The 18,358-nt window shown below is 38.4% G+C and overlaps 1 protein-coding gene across 1 annotated transcript in view; it reads right to left on the bottom strand.

The window, feature by feature from the left end:
* Positions 1-2,861: 2,861 nt before the first annotated feature.
* Positions 2,862-18,358, bottom strand: part of LOC124545243 (SWI/SNF-related matrix-associated actin-dependent regulator of chromatin subfamily B member 1) — a 138,908-nt gene continuing 123,411 nt past the window's right edge. The window contains exons 8-9 of the mRNA XM_047124115.1: positions 17,002-17,133; positions 2,862-3,476 (exon numbers count right to left, since the gene is read on the bottom strand). Of these exons, the coding sequence (XP_046980071.1) occupies positions 3,437-3,476; positions 17,002-17,133 (172 nt within the window). The 3' untranslated portion in view covers positions 2,862-3,436. The remainder of the gene's footprint in view (positions 3,477-17,001; positions 17,134-18,358) is intronic.

Here is an 18,358-nt window from a genome sequence, read left to right as displayed (position 1 = left end):
TAAACTGACTGCAATTACTGTTATGACGAGAATGAATTACAGGAGCAAGACTCGTCGTGGAGATAGTACCTACAGATGCCAGTATATCTCAGGACGAGCAGAAGTTGAAGAGTTGGGCTGAATAATACTGTACTCTTTTACTTATGTATTAGTTACTGTTTATACACATGACTTGGTAGTTCAGAAGATGTTGCAGTCCGTGTTTCACAGTTCCCCAAAGAAAGCACTACACATGGGTTGGGGAGGGGAAGAGTGACATCAGCTTGGCTGAGAACTATGATGACTGGGTGTGGGGATGGGGAGCTGGTGAATGAGTGGGCAGCTAATTTTGTCATGCTGCCAGTCATGGAACCCATCTCCTGTGCTATGGCTTTTTATGAACATCTACAACATTTGAATTGCAGTTTGCCTGAATCTGTTTGTAGTCTGAATTGCGCAATGACTATTAGGATGGCAATAAAAAATAGTGATACCACAGACAAAAAAGGCTAGTAAGCAAAAATGTTAGGTAGGAAAATGGTCCGTAAATTAATGTAAACCATTTTTTTCCCTTCTTGTATTATCAAAATGCGTACAATTAAAAAATAGCATAAGTTTAGAAGAAGTGTAACATTAACTTTTTAGGCAGATGTTTTATATCAATAAAACAGTTTGTAATTCAGATTAGTCAGAATATGTTTAAAAAAAAATTTTTTTCTCGAGCAGCCTTAGAAAAAGAGATGGTGGGGAGGGGGGGGGGGGGTGTCTTATACACTGGTAAATACAAAAATTAGCTTCAAAGCATCCTTGTGTGTCAAGCATCATACACAACATTTTCCAGTTAATTCCAAAAACACAAGTATTATTGCACTCTGGTAAAAGAATCAATTAGTAATGCAAGTAATTGTTTCTTTTTTAAGGGGATATCACACTAAAATCTCTTACATTAATAATAAGGCTCTCATAATTAGCCTTTTACATTTCACAACGAATTATCTACAATTTGCATATGGGATCTGATACGTAGGCACAAAATAAAAATGAAAGAGGGTTCTCTGATAAAAAGGTTTCTAGTTTATCTCCACAGTAAAGTAATCTTTCAAGTTGGTAATGCATATACAGAGACCTAATAAAAGTAACTGGTTGCAGAATATAGACTGAGCTCTGTAGAGTGCCACAAAAGTATGTAAAGTATAAATAAAGAGAGGATCTGAAATAATGCAATACTACTATAACAGTAACTATTAGTATCACCATGTTAAAGTATGTTGGACCCTCGACTAAACTTTAAAAAGAAAAATGTGAATAGTCCCACCAATATTCACCACAGGTATCTAAACAAGAAAGTTATCCAGAGACCAATGCATCAAGTTTTTTGAATGATGTCACATTTATGACGCAGGAGCTAAACATTTAATCATTAGCAGAGAAATACAATTTTTTGATGACAATGTCTCAGGTTTCCACTTGAGTGGCAGGTCTATAACATATTTCCTGTTTATAAAATGTCCATTTCAGTGAATTACTTGTGCATACAAAAGTTGTCTGCTTGTGGAGCTGTTGGCAACAGCTAGAAACCTAAGATCTTTTTATCAGCTGCTTATGATCAAGTTTACATTCACAAATGCAGTTTCCAGCCAAGTTACAGCCTGTTAAATCAATATTTTCTAAATAATTGTAAATTTTTGCTTATCTTTGGAATCCATGACAATAAGGCTGCCATTCTGTTTATGTAATAGTAAACTGTTTAATGAAATGGAAATTTTAGAGCCTAGACAACTGTTCTGGTATTCCAACTGAATTGTTTTATGCTTACATGGAATTTTACAAACAAAAGCACTCACGAAAACAACTGCACAACAATGGTATTTGGTAAACTAATAATCTAGAGTGTATCTTCACTCAACCATGTAGTAACTACATAAGAAAAACAACTTGAAATTATACGTTATGACATGAGAGGTTCCAATAGTACAGCTGGTCAACTGTCTTTGGTGAGTGGTAAAGATCTCAGTTTGTGTAATGGAGAGTACACCTACACAATGAAATAGCTGAGTTAAAATGGGAAGAAACATTAAATCACGGAACAGGCAAACACTAAACTGTAAAAATCACATAGAAGTTCTACTGTTTATCATAGAGAACATGTATCTGTAATAAGCTATTGCAGTTGCAGTGCAAAGACTGAGCAGTCTTACTAACAAATTTGCACACACGCACAGCTGATTACACTCCGGCCACTGTGTGAATGACAAAACATGCTAGCAACTCTCAAATTACGGCATTAAGAACATTTAGATTTGGCATTGTAATGCCAGTCAGATAACTTGTCCCTCACAATTAAATACACACTCCTAATCAAACTATATAGTAGCTCTATTTGTATGCACCACACAAGGCACTCTAGCACTCAAGTCTGCTTTTTGAACATTTGCATGTTAGCAATTTATGCACTTCATTGAAATTCTGTTATTCTAATGTATCCTCCACGATGACACCATTTTTGCGAATGTGGAGACAGAATACTTCTAGTTCATATGTATCTGGAGTGAAAAGTTTTTACTGTTGCCAATTTACATCCGATTTGGATTATTTTTCAGTGTAAGAGCATAGCCTATATCACAAAAATATAGAATAACAGACTAGAACTAAAGGTAGGCGAAATGTGTGTCTGGAATTATGCTTTTGATCCAGATTAATTTTCTTCTTTCGAGATCATAACTTTTACAGGAAAAAAAGGTTACTAGTGACAGTTAAACTGTTGGTGAAGATATTTAAACATAAAATTACTGAACTTGTATCTTTTCAGCAGCTGGAAATTTAATGAAATGGAGTTCAAAACAGTAACCAATTATTATGCATCTGTATAACCTTTATGTTGGTGTTCTGCAATCACATCCTGTTTCTTACTGAACATAACATGGTTAGACAGCCATCCTGGCAATGCCAAATTTTTCGTTAAAAAACAATAAATAAAAATATTAAATAACTATTTTACAAAAGATTCTCATTACTTTATTACACATAATTGTATGTCACTTACGAGTTATATCAAGACACTGTTTTGCTTAATTTACGCAATAAAATTGTTTACACAAAAGCATTGCAATATGGAGCACTGTAATATGTACAAAGCCCATTGACTTATATGATTATCCCAGAACTGACTAACAGATTGGGTGCAACGCAAGTTTAAAATGTGTAGTAAGATTGCACTGTAAACCACATACACAGTTCATTATACAAAAGCTATTCGCTGTACTTTTCAAGTTAACATCAAAATCACACTCTGCCACTGGCATATTAAATAAAAGCATACTTTTCACCACATGTGAAAACATATTTTGTAATTTTCTTACAGTTACTGATGAAACATTTTTATGCCTCACAGTGATGAGCTGATATTTTGTTGGAAGTTTTTGCTGGCAATTCGAATGAGGTCGGCAAATGTGGCAAATTACCATCCTGGAGTTGTATTTGCTAACCTTCGCATACGGCTGAAAATAAAAACATTATTGATAGAGGTCATTGTAGCACTGAAGTAATATCTATAACAATTTCAGATTACATTCTGAATAAATTATATGCTAGCGATCTTCTGAAGTTCGCTTTGAGTGTTACTTGAATTTATACACAAGGTTCTTGAAATTAACTATCTGAAGACAGCTTTAATGGTTGAAGTTCATCAATTCTAACTTCTTATTAAAAAGTACAATTTTCTTATGACTTACTCATATCTTCACAAACAGAAAATTCTGGAATGTAGTGTTATAGACGAATGCTGCAGACTATATGGGTAGATCGAATTACTAATGAAGAACACTCAATCAAATTGGGGAGAAACATAATTTATGGCTCAAATCAACCAAAACAAAGATCAGTTGATAGGGCACATCTTGTGGCTTGTGACACGCATGCACACATGCGCTGTGTATGGTGTGGGTGCTGGGAGTAACAATTGTTGAGGGAGGCCAAAGCTCGACTATAACAGTTTCCAATTGATGTACGTTGTAGCAGCTGTGCACAGATGAGGAGATTTGCTTGTGACAGACCACAGTGGGAATCTTCAGATTTAAAACAACAATGATGACAACACAGATATCTGGACACATATTTTAAAGAGTGTGTTACAATAAGCATCCAATAGATATAGTCAATTTTCAAATTTTCAGCAGTTATGATTAAACCATATACACCAAACATGACATTTCTGCAAACCACCAACTCTCGGCTTCCTGGGCCCCTGAATATAGTATGCTGTGTGTTCAAAGGTCGGTAAGAAGGGACATTTACTGCAAACTAAGATAATTATAGATATAAGTGATTAATCTAAATCATCTGAACTATACATAATACAATGACAATGGTGAAACCCAAATTGATCATATAGTTAAAATGAACTTCCTCTAAAAACAGACTAATAAGCATGCTTGCCACTAAACAAAAGACAAAGTTTTAAAATTCATGTTCAAGAAATCATTCACACAACAGAATAGTACAAATATATCGCTATTTGATCATCGGACATACTTTCCAAGGTTGCCAGAAGTTTCTCCATGTGAAATTCCCTGATATTTCATTAATTTCCAGACAAGTTTCAGCATAAAAATTTTGAGATGTCAAGGTTGGGTAAAGACATAAGTTTGGGGGGGGGGATGTAAATTTTTTGTAATTAACTGTTTTTAGATGGAGAAAGCAAGCCAAATGATGTGTGTGTTTCATTAAGACCAGACCACTGATGTTATTTTATTTCAATTGGTGATAAAAATATTTCCTTGGAGTTGCAAGACAGATTGTTCTACTATGTATGTTATTTTCAGTTTTTATACACTGTGTTATGTCTATTATTTCAGAGGAATTGCGTGTTCACCTGCTTAGCTGAGTGGTAACATATCTGCCTACCATGTAGTGGGCCCGGGTTCGATTCCCGGCCGAGTTGGAAATTTTCTCCACTTGTGGACTGGGTGTTGTGTTGTCATCATAATCATTTCATGGTCACCAACACACAAGCTGCCCAATGTGGTGTCATCTGACCGAAGACTTGCAACCCGGCTGCCGAACTTCCCCGGATAGGGCCTCCTGGCCATCAATGCCGCACAATCATTTCATTTTACAGGTATTGTGTGATTTGCCTTTCGAGAAATATACGAGTAAACAGTGTACAAACTGCCAGCGATTGCCACCATTTTCTTCTTCTTATCGTGCACTTTCTAATATACGAACTATTTTCAAAAGTGCCAAAATGAACTAGAATAAATAAAATGTCTATAAAATGCCGCACTGTAAAATGTACTTGCAGTGATACAGTCACAATTCATGAAATCCATCGCCCATGGCCTCTGGCCTGCCGAGGAGCACCACAGTCCTGGGTCCATTGATAAACCATGAAAATCTGCTGCATTATGTCACACACAAACAGACCCGGCCTGCAGGCAGATTGGTGAGACTAGATCCGATGGGCTGGGCCTGCACATTAGTGGGAAACGATGGGCTTCAGATCAGCAGGCCCGATCCACTGGAGACACCCGCAGAAATGGCCTGTCATGGAGGTCCACTTATGTGACCAGCTATTCACGTGTCACAGACACCATGTTGATGAAGAAAGACCGCAGGGATCAATCCAGCAACAGATAACTTGTGCGAATACTCTGAGAATCAATACTATTGAGGACAGGTAACAACTCACCGTGAAGGTGACTTCTAAGCCGCAGATAGGCACGTAGGAAAAGCAATTACACTCTCTTAACTAAATTTTCAATCACAGCCTTTGTCAGAAAATGCGTGCAGACACACTTTCACATAATCACTGAGACACAACTCGTGCACACATGACCACCATCTCTGGCCACTGTATCAATAGTTTCTGAGAATCCGATACAAACAAACCACTCCTCACACCTCCCTGCCTCTCGTTGGCAGCTCCTAGGCTAGCAGCAAGAAGTGGTGGCAGCACTGACTGCAAACTGAGGCAGTGGTAGGAAGGGAAGAAGCAGTAAGAATGAGGGAGTAGGGAAGCAGTGCATGTACTCAGTTCCACCCAGTCTACAATGATTATGAAATCTCAGTAAACAAAACATTTCATCTACTGAGGCAAAAACGAGATTTTTCCAGTGTGTTTTTCCTACCCCAAATTTCCCTGTCACATTTGAAATTTCCTAATTTCTAGAACTTGTGGCAACCCTGCTCTCATAAGAACAACTTAGTAATACACTCCTAATGTAGAGAAGCAACTGAAAGATTTGAAAGCAAATAAATGACCAGGTCCAGATGGAATCCCAGTTCAATTTTACAAAGAGTACTCCAAGGTACTTGTTCCTTACCACACTTGCATTTATCGTGAAACTCTCACCCAACACAAAGTCCTGAGCAATTGGAAAAAGGCGCAGGTGACTCCAGTATATAAGAAGGGCAAAAGAACAGACTTGCAAAATTATGGACCAATATCCATAACTTCTGTTAGATGCAGAGTCTTTGAGTGTATGATCAGTTTGAATATAATAAACTTCCTTGAGGTTGAGAAGCTTATGTCCATGGATTGGCATGGTTTTCGAAGCCATTACTTATGAAAAACAGCTTGTCCTTTTCTTACACAATGCACTGGAAACTACTGATGAAGGGCAACAGGCAGATTCCACATTTCTAGATTTCCATAAAGCATTTGACACAGTGCTCCACTGCAAGCTGCTAATGAAGGTAAAAGCATATGGAACAAGTCCACAGATACGTGAGTGGCTTGAAGACTTCTTACACAACAGAACCCAGTATATTGTCCTTGACAGCAAGTGTTCATCGGAGGCAAGCGTATCGTCAGGAGTGCCCAAGGGAAGTGTTGATAGGACCACTGTTGTTCTCTATAAACATAAATGATTGGTGGACAGGGCGGGCAGCAATCTGCGGTTGTTTACTGATGATGCCGTGGTGTGAGGCAAGGTGTCAAAGTTGAGTGACTGTAGGAAGATACAAGAAGACTTCAACAAAATTTCCAGTTGGTGTGATGAAGGGCAGGCAGCCCTAAACCTGTAATGTTCTACTTGATACAGTCGAGTCGTAATCTGGGCGTAACTCTGCAAAGTGATACGAGTTAGAATGAGCATAAAGATATGTGGTAGGGAAAGCGAATGGTTGACTTCAATTTAATTGGAGAATTTTAGGAAAGAGTGGTTTACATGTAAAGGAGACCATATATAGAACACTGGTGCAGCTTATTCTGAGAACTGCTCGAGTGTTTGAAATCCATACCTGGTCAGATTGAAAGAAGACATTGAAGCAATTTAGAGACGGGCTGCTACCGGTAAGTTTGAGCAACACGTAGTGTTCTGCAGATGCTTTAGCAACTCAAAGGGGAATCCCTGGAGGGAAGGTGACGTTCTTTTTAATTGAGAAAATTTAGAGAACCAGCATTTGAAGCTGACTGCAGAATGATTCAACTGCCGCCAACATACACTGCACATTAAGGACCACGAAGATAAGATACGAGTAATTAGGGCTCATAAGGAGCCAAACAGACAGCCGTTTTTCCTTCGCTCTGTTTGTCAGTAGAACAGGAAAGGACATGACTAGTAGTTCAGCATGGTACCCTCCGCCTAGCGCCATACAGTTGCTTGAGAAGTATCTATGTAGATGTAAAAGAGATCGGCGATACCTGTGACAATGTGTCAGTTCTGTTGTAGGTTGCTGCCCTGCTGGAGGGAGGTGGGGCTTGTTTCCCCGCACTGCTCCCTCTCCTCTTCTGGCAACCAAAATTCTAGCTTGTTTAAGCTTGCGACCATCTGCCACTATCGCCTGTAGTGTCCAAACTCTACGCTGTAGCGATTGTAAAACAGAATCTATAATAAATAACCTATAATAAATAACCAGAGCCACTTCCTCATCCCCTCAAACCCAGAACCTCCCACAGAAGAACCCCAAAAGTGCCCCAATTGTGACAGAATACTTTCCGGGACTGGATCAGACTCCGAATGTGGCTCTCCAGCAGGGATACGACTTCCTCAAATCCTGCCCTGAAATGAGATCCATCCTTCATGAAATCCTCCCCACTCCACCAAGAGTGTCTTTCCACTGTCCACTTAACCTTCGTAACCTCTTGGTTCTTCCCTATGAAATCCCCAAACCACCTTCCCTACTCTTTTAACCGCCCCCGGTGTAAAACTTGTCCCATGCACCCTCCCACCACCATCTACTCCAGTCCTGTAACCCGAAAGGTGTACACGATCAAAGGCAGAGCCACATGTGAAAGCACCCACGTGATTTACCAACTGACCTGCCTACACTGTGAAGCTTTCTATGTGGGAAACACCAGCAACAAACTGTCCATTCGCGTGAACGGACACAAGCAGACAGTGTTTGTTGGTAATGAGGATCACCCTGTGGCTAAACATGCCTTGGTGCACGGCCAGCACATTTTGGCACAGTGTTACACCATCCGGGTTATCTGGATACTTCCCATTGACACCAACCTATCAAAACTCCGGAGACGGGAACTTGCCCTTCCATATATTCTCTCTTTCTGTTACCCATCAGGCCTCAACCTCCGCTAATTTCAAGTTGCCGCCCCTCGTACATCACCTGTCATTCAACAACATCTTTGCCTCTGTACCTCCGCCTCGACTGACATCTCTAACAACCTCTTTGCATTTACATGTGTCTGCCTGTGTCTGTGTATGTGCGGATGGATATGTGTGTGTGTGTGTGTGTGTGTGTGTGTGTGTGTGTGTGTGTGTGTGTGTGTGTGCGCGCGCGCGCGCACGCGCGCGAGTGTAAGTCTTTCCGCTCCCGGGAGTGGGATGACTCCTTACCCTCTCCCTTAAAATCCACATCCTTTCGTCTTTCCCTCTCCTTCCCTCTCTCCTGACGAAGTAACCGTTGGTTGCGAAAGCTTGAATTTTGTGTGTGTGTTTGTGTTTGCTTGTGTTCTATCAACATGCCAACGCTTTCGCTTGGTAAGTTACATCATCTTTGTTTTAGATAAATTTTTCCCACGTGGAATGTTTCCCTCTATTATATTCATATATATAGAATCTATAATTTTTTTGACTGTGCCAAAAATTTTCCCCCACTGTTGAAACAAATGTTTGGTTCTACTTCTACACTATGTGCCTTCTTAGTTCTATCTGCAGCATTGTCAAGTATGGGTCACACGGCTACGAAAGACCATGGAGATCATGTAATGGATCTGGGAGATGTGTTATTTTCTACCAGATTTGTCAATACCAAATCTAATAAGAGAGGTTGTAAATGTTTTCTTACATTTTTGTCACAATATATTTTTTTTAAAATTGTAAGTTGCCTTATTTTATGCTAATTTGCTCATGTGTTCGAGAGTGATAGCATATTGATTAATATTAGTAGATGTGACGAAGAATATTAAAGAGACTGGTTATAAGTGGAAGCTTGTGTGTTGTGTGTAATGCCTTTGACGCTGGAGTCGTCTTTCACCGTAGTCAGTCGGCAGTGAACTCTCGGAGTGTGACGGTGAAACAATGTGCAGGTCCCCGTTATAATAATTTGCAAGTGACCACAAAAAATGAGTTATTGTATTTTTTTTATATAAACATCAAGAAGGAATCACTTTCGGAGAAATGGTATTTGAAGCACCAAAAATGAGGCAAACGCATTGAACCAGGACATTTCCACAGCCGACGAAAGAGCATTATGGAATCATACTTTCACTAGACGACTGAAGCTAACACAGAAAAGTCAAATATCACCTCATAAACATTTCACGGAAAAGTGAGTACTGTGACAAAATATGATAAATTCAAGTATATAAAAATAATGAGCATATTTCAACTGGCTGGAAAATGTGCTGCTTTTCAACAGAACAATTATTTTTGAAAGCAGCCACACAAAGAGAACAAAGGCCGTTTTGAAAGAAAAAGGTGTTAAAAGTTTTTGCTAAAGCAAACATTATAGTCAAAAAGTTCCCTATCAGCAATTTTTTTTTAACTCTCAGTTTCAAAGAACAAAAGCTTTGTCTATCTTCAGCATGACAACCTTTTAAAACTTGAGCATGTGATAATTGATAATTTACAGGAAAAAAAAACAACTGAAGCAACGAAGAAACTGATAAAGGTGAATGTATTCAAATACAGAGACATGTAAACAGGCAGATAAGGTGCTGCAGTCGGCAACGCCTATATACAACAATAAGTGTCTGTCGCAGTTATTAGATCGGTTACTGCTGCTACAATGGCAGGTTATCAAGATTTAAGCAAGTTTGAATGTGGCGTTATAGTCAGCACATGAGTGAAAGGACACAACATATCCGAGCTAGCGATGAAGAGGGGATGTTCCTGTATGATCATTTCATTTCATGAGTATATCGTGAATATCAGGAATCCAGTAAAACATCAAGTCTCCAACCCTGTTGTGGCTGGAAAAAGATCCTGCAACAACAGGACCGATGACAACTGATGTGAATCATTCAATATGACAAAAGTGCAACCCTTCTGCAAACTGCGGCAGATTTCAATGCTGGGCCATTAACAAGTGTCAGTGTGTGAACCATTCAACGAAACATCATCGATATGGGCTTTCTGAGCCAAAGGCCTACTCATATACTCTTGATGACTGCAAGACACAAAACTTTACGCCTCGCCTGGGCCTGTCAACACCGACACTGGACTGTTGATGACGAACCATGTTGCCCGGTCAGACGAGCTGGTCTCACATTGTATTGAGTGGATGGACTTGTACGTGTGTGGAGGAAACCTCATGAATCCATGGTCCCAGCATGTCAGCAGGGGAATGTTCAAGCTGGTGGAGGTTCTATAAAGATGTGAGGTGCATGCAGTTGGAGTGATATGAGGCCCCTGATACATTTAGATATGACCAATAGGTGACACACACGTGAGGCTGGTATTACACTATCATATTTCTTTGTCAAAGTTGGTATGTCAAATCTCGCCTGTCGTCAAATAAATATGATCAAATCTAGGGCCTCACTGTAGATTTGATCGTAAAAATCACTTGTCATAAAAGTCGCTTGTCTTCTATTCACTGCAATGTGGAATGTTACCATTTGGAGAGCTAGTATCGCTGCAGCAGTCTGTCACCAGTAGTGTGTTTGTAAACATGTCTGCAAAGTTTAATTCGTGTGTGCTGTCAACTACAAAATTAATAGAAATATATATGAAGCTGATGAGGCTCTTTACAACATGAGGCACCCAGAGTACAAAATAGATTACAAAGACTGGAGAGCTACAAAAAAATTACGGAGGTCATTAGCCGTGAGATACGGCCATATATACTGAGCTCTCCAGTCTTCTTAATCTATTTATGTACTCACAATGCCTCAAATTGTAAAGCGCCTTATCAGCTTCACACATTTCTTTTAATTTTGTAGTTGTGGGGCACAAAATGTAATTATTACTTTGATTTACAAAAATAGTTCTTAATGCATATAAAGTGCACTGAACATTTATTTACTTTCAGATACTGGTCCTTTAGTGCTTTATTAATTGGCTCACACATTTCAGGTATTATTTTAGTTGATGTGCACTGTGATATTCGAGTGCTGTACTGTAAGCTAGAGTAACTCTCTCGTGGAAACAAGAAATCGGAGTGTTACTGTGAGCCTATCTGCTACAGATACAGTAGTTCTTAAGGTGCATTGTGCTTTGTGGTATGATGAGACACTTCGCTGAGCAGATAGTGAAATGTCATCCACTTTTAAGTAATTTATGTACAGCTTGATGTTCTGCACTAGAAGCTCACATCACAAATTCTGTTGAATGATTTTATCGTCTCATCATAAAGCCCATGGCTTCACCCAAGTACATTTCTTTTTTTTCCCCCGCTTCTCTTCCAAATGCACACACAGTGCAACTGTGGTATATGCAACTGCTGCCCATAATAACAAGTTGCTGTTGTCAGCCATCTTGAATTTGACGAAAAATACGATGACAGTGTAATACCCCTTTTTAGTGCCACGTCAAATATCTTTGTCAAACAAATCTGATGAATATTTGATCATATATCTTTGATCAAATCTTTGTCAAAGAAATTTGATAAGTGTAATACTGGCTTAAGCATCCTGTCTGATCACCTGCATCCACTGATGTCCATTGTGCATTCCGACAGACTTGAGCAATTCCAGCAGGACAATGCGACACCTCACACGTCCAGAATTGCTGGAGCATGGCTCCAGGAACACTCTTCTGAGTTTAAACACTTCCGCTGGCCACCAAACTCCCCAGACATGAACATTACTGAGCATATCTGGGATGCCCTTTAATATGCCGTTCAGGAGATCTCCACCCCATCGCACTCTTACGGATTTATGGACAGCCCTGCAGGATTCTTGGTGTCAATTCCCTTCAGCACTACTTCAGACATTAGTTGAGTCCACGTCACGTCATGTCGCAGCAATTCTGCTTCCTCTCAGGGGCCCTACACGATATTAGGCAGGTGTACCAGTTTCTTTGGCTCTTCAGTGTATTTCCAAATTTCAACAAAAATACATGTGAATTTTGCAAAAATATATGCAAATTTTGCTAAAAATAGGTGCTACATTTTCTGCTCCCTACTTATGTATGACAAAAATTTAGTATTGATCAACTGATGTACAATGTGTAAGTACTGTGTTATAAAAATCACCTTTTTTAATTCCTTCATTTGCTATGATCCTTGTGTATATTTTTAGTTAGTTTTTTTTTCTTACAGTTCTGTACTTGAAGATGATTGTTAACAATCGAAACCGGTAGACAATAAATGAAATTGTACAACTGACTGCAAAAGTATGCTTTTTTCAACATTCTGAATGTCTACAAGACTCGAAGGCAGTAAATACCTGAACATGATATCCACCTGAGTGTCAGTGCCTATTACTTTCCGAGTCTTGTAGACACGCAGAGTGAGCTGGGAGACACATGGTGGTTTGTTCCAAGTACACAAAATGGTCAAAGTGTTCAACACAGTCATGTATTGTCACAACGATGAAAAAATACAAGTATACGGAATATCAAACCAGTTCTGTGATGGGCTTGAAGAGTTTCTGGCGAATCATAAAGCACAGCATGTTATTTTTCATAGAGATAAGTCTTGAGACAGAAAACTATCTTTGGGCAGGCCCTAGTATTACAAAACCACCACCTTTCACAATAAATATAAATGATCTAGTGGATGACATTGAAAACTCCGTAAGTCTGTTCAAGCATGATGTTGTAAACAGGAAAGTCACAATAACAGAAAATCACAGCAAAATGCAGCAAGAACTCCAGATGATTGGCACTTGGTGCAAGAACTGCAAACTGACTCTCAACATGAACAATTACAATACTCTGTGCATAAACGGACAGAAAGTGTTACTGTTGCTTGATTCACTACTGTTGAACAGTCGCTGGAACCTGTCACATAAATAAAATAATGGGGAATATGTGTACACAGAGATTTAATGTGGAAAGAACACATACACCTAATCATAAGAATGGGCAGGTGCTAGACTGGGCTTCATTAGAAAAATCTTCAGAAACTACAGATCGTCCACAAACGAGAATCCTTGTTCAAACTGTACTGGACTGCTGCTCCCGTGTCTGGGACCCTTATCATGTAGGCTTGGCAGAGGGAATGAAGGAGATCACTGGTTCATTTGCTATGTAGGAAAGCATCACGGAGATAGTAATCCAATTCCTGTGGCAGAAGCTACATGGGAGGTGGTGTGCATCACAGTATGGTTTACTGCTAAAATTCTGGAAGTTTATGTTTGAAGAAGAGTCATCAAAATACTGCATCATTATTTATTTACACGTCAAGTTCCACAGGACCAAATTGAGGAACAAATCTCCAATGTCATGGAAAGTGTCAGTACGTAAAATTACAACATAAAAGTAATAACAGATAAAAATAAAATGTTTATGAACCCAAAAAAAAAGCCAAGCAATAAGTTTAAGTAAACACAATCAACGATACAACAAGAAACAGCTTAATTTTTAAAGGAACTCCTCGACAGAATAGAAGGAGTGACCCATGAGGAAACTCTTCAGTTTTGATTTGAAAGCGCGTGGATTACTGCTAAGATTTTTGAATTCTAGTGGTAACTTATTGAAAATGCAGCAATATACTGCTTATTTCATATACCCCATGATAAGACATAAAATTAGAGAGAGTCAAGCAGACACTGAGGCTTCTGAATGGTCATTCTTCCCACGCACAGTTCACGACTGGAACAGGAATGGAGGAGGGACATATGTGTGCCACTCGTACATGGAGTACCCTTCACTATACTGTGAAACAGTATTCACAGTATACATGTAGATGTTTCATCAAAAGTTCATTCAGTAAGTGTAAAACATAACATAAACGTCCATCTAACTCGAGTATCAGACACTAGAACTACTATGTATCCTGAAGAAGTTCCATGCGAAATTTCTGGAAAGGACATTCCCAGACAAGTCATATTATTTCCTCCAACATACATGTTGCGATGTTACTATGACAGGAAAAAAAAAATCAGACCAAATCGAGTTCATATGGAGCCTCATCATGTGTTGTAAGGGAGAAAATGACAGTGCTCCTTAAGAAACCAATATTGTACACCAGGTATTACTAAAGTACATCATGGGCACAATTCCACACAGATTCAAAATTTGTACACTATAGTTTTTCGTATGGCTGTGCCTAAGTAAACTCATACAGATAGAAGCTGCATTGAACCTAAACCAGTATCAACAGCTACAACCCATTATCTGCTACATTTTCTTGAAAGACATTAAGAATGCACCATCACAAACCAGAATCAATTTTATTTCTATTTACTTTTTCTGTGGGTTAAGTGCCAGACTATCAACTGAGACGTACAGGTTTCTATACCTGTATGTTCTATTTTTTTCTGACTTATTGCTTGTTTCTCATCTCGGGCAATGATTTCTTAATGTGAAAAATACCAAGTAGTATTACGGTCTGGAGACCAAGGCCCATGCCCCTATGACTGATTGTCTAAACCAGGTCAAAAGTTAGAGGAAGGGGAAGGCGTATCACCTCCAACAGAACAATGCCTACCAAAGCTTTGCTAGTTTTCAAACCAACCTTCAGGTTTAGGAAACCTTTACTTAATATTATGTAACACTGTTTGTCTAAACGTCGACTATTTAAAAAAGGATTTACGGTATTTCACCTGTTAAATGATTTTAAGTATCACTACTCAGCAAGCCCTGTATGTAAGACATGTTATCAAGACTACATAATAAGAAATTTGACATTCCTCGTAATTTGATGTTTTTCCCAGATATCCCATACAAGCATATGAACACTACTTGTGTATGGTTTAGATACTGTACCTATATTTGAATACGGGATGATTTTATATTAAGTTCACAATAAACACAGGCAAGTATGACGTGTCAAATGCTGAGCTGCGAAAAGATTAACTGTAATGACAGATGGGTAATTTACAACATCAACAGGATCCAAATACCAGTAGAAGAAATCAAAAACTAAGAAAGACAGCAATATAAATTTCTGTAAGTGAAGAAGAACCTATTAAACTTCAAGACAGAGGAAGGGCACTATAGAATTCTGTCCTCTAGAAAGCAACATCTCTCAGAATTTCCGAAGGAATATATTAGGCACAAATTTTCCATATAAAAAAATCTACTTCTATCAAACAATGCCTATCCACATGACGTAAGCAATGTCTTGAAAAGCACATATGCTTGGCATGTCATCCATTGAACATGTCTAGTGTATCATTGGCTACTTTGTTCAGCATGGTCCTCCGCAACCAATAATCTTTGACACTCTCTGGAACACCCCCCCCCCCCCCCCCCCACACACACACACACACAAATATCTATCCAAGTCCTGTTTGGTAGTTGCAAACCATAATAAATTCTCAAAGATGGAGCTCAAGTACAGTTCTGTAATCATAATCTGTGGTTCGCATTTCATTTCATGACAAATATACTTTCTGGACCTGTTATCTTCACAAACATTAGTGTTTTTCCTAATTTTTATCTGGGTAAGCAGAAGGATAAAATACCATACAAGTTACAAATCAATAGTAGGGGTGGTTATTCCAACACTTTTATTGGTCACAAATTGCTGAAAGCTAGCACTATGTAGTACTTTTCTCACTGTAACGTGCAACAACAGTCCAGCAACTTTCTGAGGAACTCCTTGTAACAGAGCCTCTATGAAGTTTAAGGAGGTAGGTGACTGTAAGTGGCAGGTTGTAGTTTATAGTCAATCTGGAGGTGTGCTCAAACAGCTTAACTACACTAGCACTTTCCTATATAAACATAAATGTCTGTGTATGGTACTGTTTTAATATCTCATGTAGAATGGACATTCAAATAAAATTTTTTTAAATCTTTATTAGATATGGCTGACAAAAATGAACTGAAAATGAGTTACAATTATTAAGTTTATGTGCCAGTTAGTTTTCAGTAGCATGTGACATTTTTAGAACTCTGGAACCTGCAGAAATATACATCATACAGAATTCCTACTTACTTCAACATTCATTCTTTGTTTTTATAACGAAATCAGGTAGATATGATGGATAACAGACACTGCATGAAGTTAACACAATTTTGCTAGTAGTAGCTATGACACAGGTAAATAAAAATTTTTGCAGCTTCTGTATAAGAAAATTTTGTAATCCAGTCTTCGACAATTTCACTGAAGCTAAAAGCAAACTGAAGTTAAAGAGAAATACAGTTCAAGGGAAAAAACTGTCACATTATATTACAGTATAAGCAGATCCTAACTCAAAAACCTGAATAGTTATTCACATAGTAAAGAAGATAACCATTTCATATTCATTTAAGATATTTATTTCTTGTGAAATGTTTGTCAAGTATCAGTTTAGATGCTAATATACAAACAGTCTCTGTAAGAAATATAAAAGTAAGGAGTAATTAGTCTTCTTAATAAAGATTGGCTAATTGCTCCAGGGAATTAAATGTGAACCACTGTGAAATAAATTTTAAAGAAAAAGTTGCTGCAAATGGTTCAGTGTAATTATTTTTAACTCTAAGGCTACAAATTAAAAAAATGTAGATGACAAAGCTACGAGTTACATACCGTGTATTTCTGTCTTGATCTCTTATCTTCTTCTCCATCTCTGCATCCGTCAATGTTTCTAGAAAAGGTGCCCATTGGTCTGCCTCTGATGGTGGTCGGAATGGAACTTCAACTGTGGGCAAAGGGGCTTCGCTGCAAAGGATAAACGCAGATATAATAGAATGCCTTCATAATTACAGTGTCCCAGCCTGATAACTAAATGGTAGAAACAAACTACTGAAAATTAATAAACGTAACAATATTAGAGAAGGAAAGCTGTTACCATATAGCGAAGATGCTGAGTCGCAATAGGCACAACAAATGCAACTTGCACATACGTGAGTGTGTGTGTGTGTGTGTGTGTGTGTGTGTGTGTGTGTTGCTGACAAAGGCCTTAATGGCCGAAAGCTGTAATTGTGTAAACCTTTTTGTTGTGCCTATAGCGACTCAAGCATCTCAGCTGTATGGTGAGTAGCAACTTTCCTTCTCTAATATTGTTACATTCCATCCTGGATTTTCCATTGTTTGAAAATTAACAAATATCATCTACTGAAGGTTTTATTGTTGAACAGTTTACACATCCTCACATTTTTTAAAAAAAGCCAAATCTCTGAACTATAAATTCATGCACAAATTATTTAAATTTTGATGATAATCGTTTAAAATTCATTTGTTCAGAGCATATTTTTGGTGCATTGCTATGATTGGAACATGGAAATAAAAAGAAAGGTAATGCTTCCCGCAGCAATTAAATATGAAATTTCTCTTATAATCTGAAGGCAATCTCCCCCCCCCCCCCCCCCCCCCCCCCCCCCCCCCCCCCCCCCGCCGTCACTTACAAGATTTTAGATGTTAAATCTTTTATTTTTACCATTTAACATTTTCTAATAATTACCTGTAAAGATTAAAATATTTTCAAACTCACCGTGAACTTTAAAGGCGACTGCTGACAGGAATGATGAGATGGTATACTTTTGCCAATATGATCTGCTCACTGCCTAAGATCATACGAGATACATCAGAAATGAACATTTTCAGATAAACCGATCATGTCTCCTGCCTCTGAACAGCCACCATAATTCTCATCTTATTATAATCACCATGTTCTTGTATTATCTTTATTATGTTGTACTCAGCCACCTTGTACTAATGCTGTTATTACCAATTGTTATCTTTGTCAATCATTTCCAGTGATATGTAGCAAAAGACTGCATTTTCTCTATTCTCTATTTCTGCCATTGTCAGTTATTTTGCTCCTCAAAACTCTTCTAATTTTAATGTCTCACTTTAACTCTGGCTCTCTCAGCATCAGCTGACTAATCCAATTACAGTCCTCTTTTCCAAATTTTGTCACTGTTTCCTATATTGATTGCTCAAT

This window comes from Schistocerca americana, chromosome 8 (genome assembly GCF_021461395.2).
Source record: "Schistocerca americana isolate TAMUIC-IGC-003095 chromosome 8, iqSchAmer2.1, whole genome shotgun sequence".
NCBI classification, from domain to species: Eukaryota; Metazoa; Arthropoda; class Insecta; order Orthoptera; family Acrididae; genus Schistocerca; species Schistocerca americana.
Note: the sequence above shows the minus strand (reverse complement) of the source record. Positions and strands in the feature narration are given on the sequence as shown.